Here is a 5212-nt window from a genome sequence, read left to right on the forward strand (position 1 = left end):
TGTACCTGAAGTATACTTGCAATAGTTCCACTTTAGCACAATATACTAAGTATATCTTTAATTGTACTTCAGCACGATTAAAGTGCATTAACAAAATTAGTTGTTCCAATTCAGCAGACTTTAAGTATAGCAGTTTAGTACACTAAAAGTACAATTGCAGGACATTTTAAATACATAAATATAAAAATGTATTTGTAGTATACTTAGTGTGATTTATAATGTAGTTTCCCTAGTGAAAAATAAATGTACTTGAAAGTATTAAGTATATTTATTTCATGGGGTGTTCTCCCAGTGTGTTCTCCTGCATTTCTCTCATGATAAAAGAGTGTCAGACGAGAACAAAACTTGACGTGAATAATGACTCGGTCAGGGGCGTGAAAAGTACTCAAATTATACTCTGTGAAAGTTTCTCTCAAAAGTACACGTATCTGAACAAAAACATGCTTGAGTAAAAGTAAAAAAGTACAACTTTAAATTGATCAGATCTGCAGGACTGACACACAATCAGGACACAATGAAAGAAGACGGAACAAAAACAGGCTTTTTAATGCGTCACAAACCAGCAGCACCAACAGCCACGTAACAGCTGTACATGTGATACAGAAATACTCTTCACACGTTACAGCAGAGCAAAGAAACAGCGCCTGTGAAGTCCAACAAACTGCACACAAACAAAAATTCTGTCTTCTTTTGACAGTAATATGACAAATGCGCTCAACTACATCAGACTGAACAGAGTTCACAGGTCTTTGTAGCTTAACTGGCTGCTGTGTGGACAGGGTTTGATCAGATGTGGGTGTGAGTGTTGAAGCTGGAGCGTCTCAGCAGGCCGGCGTCGGTCAGAGAGTACCGTCGAGCCGCCCAGCTCCTCCGCTCCTGCAGCACACACAGCAGCTCCTCGGCTTCTGCAGGGAGCGCCCCTTCTGTCTGACACAACACCACAGTATTACACCGCTCAGAGTCACATCACTCACACAAAACACAGTAAAACACAGCTGCTCTCCGTTAGATTGTTAACTTTCCCCGCCAGCGTTTTTGCTGACTTTCACGAATATTTTAAGGCCCCCAGAATATTTTGTTGTATGAATATCTGAACATGCAATACATCAAACTAAAGATCAGACCCTCCACTTTCAAACTAAAAAACCTGTTTTATTCTAGCTTCAAGAATCGTTTCTTTTAATCAACACTTGAATGTTGCTTTTTTTATGAAGTCTAAAACTACATTGAGCAAAAAGCTGAGAAAATCAAATTTTTATCAAATACTACATCTGTATCATATTCAGTAATATTATCAAAGCAAAGCTGCAGTAGATGGCTTCCATCAGCGTTCCCAAAGCTTCACAGCTCTTTCTGGATCCACACTTACCTCGCTAACATTAGGCAGTTTTCATTTATATGCGGTTAGTGTTGATGATCGCATTATTTTTCATACGCTTGCATATGAGAGCGCTGGTTTTTGCGTCTTCCTGGTCTGTGTTTTTGATCGAGTGATTCTAGACTCAATCAGGAGATGCGAGATAGCGCCCCCTAGCGTTTAACAGTGAGAACACAGAAAATTCTGTGTTTGGCGGGGAAGGAGTTAATATTAATCACACAATAACAGACAGGACAATCAAACACTATGACTGGATAACCGTGTAGACGACTCATTAAAGGGATAGTTCACCCAAAAATGAAAATGCTGAAAATGCACACACCCTCAGGCCATCCGAGATGTAGAGGAGTGTGTTTCTTCATCAGGTTTGTAGAAATGTAGCACTGCATCAGTGTCTCAGCAATGGATGCTCTGCAGTGAATGGGTGCCGTCAGAATGACAGTCCAAACAGCTGATAAAAACATCACAATAATCCACAGCACTCCAGTCCATCAGTTAACATCTGGAGAAGAGATGTAACGATTACTGGTTTGACGATAAATCATGATAAAATTCCCCACGATTAGTATTACCATTTCATATTTTAATTATTATAACCATATTAGATTACCGCGATTTGAACAACTCCGGATAAATAGCTCTTTCTGGGTTAGCTCTTTCTGATTCTGATTCGGTCCAGCATAAAGCAGAGTTTTAAGTAACAGTCTTGCGTGCGCACAGCAGCGTCGTTTGGCGGAGAAGCTGGGAGGGTTTAAGAGTGCTAATAAGGGAATTATACAAATGAATATATCCATCAGCGCCACCAGCTGTCAGCGAGTGGAGTTACAGAGACATATTTACTGTCCAGCCAAAAACAGACCTGATTTACAAGCCCTGCTGCACATTCTGACCGGCTGATGAAAAACAAGCTTCTGTGGATTCTACATTTTTAAACAATTCATACAAGTTATCTAGAATCATTTATGGAGCAGATCAAATACATATAATCATTTATTAATCAATTATCATTTTGACTCAACCCTTTTCTTTATTTAAAGGCTGAAATGTGAAGTTTACCGTTTTATGAACCGTTTCAAAGCTTTATTTGAACATTTCGTTCGTGTGATTAGATAAACTGTTGTCAGTCATGTTGTCATTTAAAATCCGGACATCACTGGTAATGTTATTGTTCTAGTGTTTATGCAAACAAAAACTCATTTTATTTGTTGTGTTGATCTCTAAAAATAAAACTTGGAGTGATTTATGTATCAGTACTTTAACATCTCCAGCACATTTTAACAATACCGTGATAATACTAATAACCGTGATAATTTTGGACACTATAATCATATTAAGAAATGTTCATACCATTACATCCCTTATCTTGAGAAGACAAAAGCTGAAGCAAATCCATCAAGCGTCCATAACGCTTTCTCTAGTGTACAAGTCCATCTGCTGTTGTCTCTCGCATCAAAATAAGAGCAAACGGTGCTTGATCCGTGCGGATTTCTCTCCTGATTCAGACCAGACGTAAAGTTAAATACATCTTTATCAGCTGCTTGGACTCTCATTCTGACGGCACCCATTCACTGCAGAGCATCCATTGCTGAGACACTGATGCAGTGCTACATTTCTACAAACCTGATGAAGAAACAAACTCATCCTGATCTGGGATGAACTGAGGATGAGCACATTTTCAGCAAATGTTAATTTTTGTATGAACTACTTTTATTAGGTTACCCATTTATGAATCATTAGTAAATAGGTTTATAATGAAACCATTCTGATGTTAAAGCCATGCGTGCATGTTCTCACCTGCTCGATGTGAAGAGACTGGTTGCGGTAGCTGCTCATATATGCATCTACCAGAATGGTGTAATCTGACATCAGAGCGTCCAGAAGCACGAGGCGCAGCGGCAGAAGATGACTGACCGAAGCAGACATGATGTTCATCAGAGCAGGTGGAGAGGGACGGAGGTACCACAGCTCAGGACACTCCTGCGAGAGAGAGAAGAGGACGTCTTACTCACATGTGAAACCTCAGCAGAGCTCATGTGGAACTACTGCCCCACATTTACTGTCCTGAGTGAGTGAGTGTGTGTGAGTGAGTGATAGAGTGAGTGAGTGAGTGATAGAGTGAGTGAGTGAGTGAGTGAGTGAGTGAGTGAGTGAGTGAGTGTGTGTGAGTGAGTGATAGAGTGAGTGAGTGAGAGTGAGAGAGAGGGAGGACCGTCTACATCACAGTGACCGGATACTAATACTGTCGAAACACCAGGTTTACATACAAAAGCAAGCAGTTGAGAGAAACAGACGCGTGTCTGTATATTAGATGTGTGCTGTCATTAAAGGGATAGTTCACCCTAAAATTTTATTTCATTACTGACATTAATAATGTCATTATGTACTCACTCACATGCCGTCCCAAACCTGTATTAATTTCTTTCTTGTGTTGAACACAAAAGATGATATTTTGAAGAATGTGGGTAACCAAACAGTTGCTGGTTCACAGAGACTTTGATGGAAGGAAGAATACTAAGTCTCTGTGAACCAGCAACGGTTTTCAATGTTCCTCAAAATATCATTTATATGTTCAGCAGAAGAAATCAACTCCTTCAGGTTTAAAACAACTTTTGGCTTCACCCACTTTGGCCTAAATATCTGCCTTTTTCATTCTATTTGTTACCCTGAAAGGCTGTGTGTTTATAACAGGGAAACTAGATTGGCTGTAATGCGCAGACAACTTGCAAAGTAGTAAAACCAACAGGATAAAGAATCGTGATATATTTTTCCCATATCCCCCACCCCTAATCCGGAATAAAATAAGCAAATTGCAAGCACAAGGACTAATAAACAACAGAACAAAGAAGAAATCAACAGAAGTATTGTTATTATACTACTGAATGATAAAACATTTCATATCTACACTGCCGTTCAAAAGTGTGGGATCAGTAAGAAGAGGTTTCTTCTGCTCATCATGCATTGATGCATTTATTCTATTAAGCATACAGAACAACAACAAAACAATTGTAAAAATTACAATTTAAAATAATGGTTTTCTATTTTAATATACTGTAAAATGTCATTTATTTCTGTGATGCAAAGCTGAATTTATCATCCATTACTTCAGTGTCTCATGATCCTTAATTCCATTACCCTTCTGATTTATTAACAATCTGCTGATTTATTATCAGAGCTGGAAACAGTTGTGCTGCTTAATATTGTTTTGGAACCTGCGATACCTTTTCAGGATTCTTTGATTAATAAAACGTCACAAAGAACAGCATTTATTCAAAATAGAAATATTTTCTAACTACATAAGTCTTCATTACTTATGAATTTCTCATGAAAAAAGGGGAAAAATTACTAACCCCAAACATTTGAACGGTAGTGTATATTATTCCAAAAGATTTCCTTTTTTTAAATAAATGCTGTTCTTTTTTTTACTTTTTATTCATTAAAGAATCCTGAAAAAAAGTATCAAAGCTTCCAAAACAACATGAAGCAGCAACAGTTTCCAGCTCTGATAATAAATCAGCTTATTATACTGATTTCTGAAGATCATGAGACACTGAAGACTGGGAGGAATGATGCTGAAAATACAGCTGCGCATCACAGAGTGTTTACTATTGTCATTTTGCATTATTGACACTATTTTCCTAATTAATGCTGTTCAGTTGCTTTGACAATCTGTATTGTTAAAAGCGCTATATAAATAAAGGTGACTTGACAGAAATAAATAATGTTTTAAAGTATATTCATATAGTAAACCATCATTTTAAATTGCAATATTTCATAATTCGTTTTTTTCTGTATTTTTTATCAAGTAAATGCAACTTTGATGAGCATAAGAGACTT

General features: G+C 37.7%; 1 protein-coding gene across 2 annotated transcripts in view; it reads right to left on the bottom strand.

Annotated features, from left to right (window-relative positions):
- Positions 1-475: 475 nt before the first annotated feature.
- The window catches only part of exd1 (exonuclease 3'-5' domain containing 1), a 13268-nt gene continuing 8531 nt past the window's right edge, over positions 476-5212 (bottom strand). Inside the window, exons 10-11 of one of the 2 annotated variants that reach the window (XM_016260023.1) lie at positions 3173-3355; positions 476-923 (exon numbers count right to left, since the gene is read on the bottom strand). In XM_016260023.1, coding sequence (XP_016115509.1) covers positions 840-923; positions 3173-3355 — 267 coding nt within the window. In that variant the 3' untranslated portion in view covers positions 476-839. Of the gene's footprint in view, positions 928-3172; positions 3356-5212 lie in introns of both variants that reach the window. The other variant, XM_016260021.1, reaches the window with a different exon arrangement.

This window comes from Sinocyclocheilus grahami, unplaced genomic scaffold (genome assembly GCF_001515645.1).
Source record: "Sinocyclocheilus grahami isolate Dianchi unplaced genomic scaffold, SAMN03320097.WGS_v1.1 scaffold1981.1, whole genome shotgun sequence".
Taxonomy (NCBI): Eukaryota; Metazoa; Chordata; class Actinopteri; order Cypriniformes; family Cyprinidae; genus Sinocyclocheilus; species Sinocyclocheilus grahami.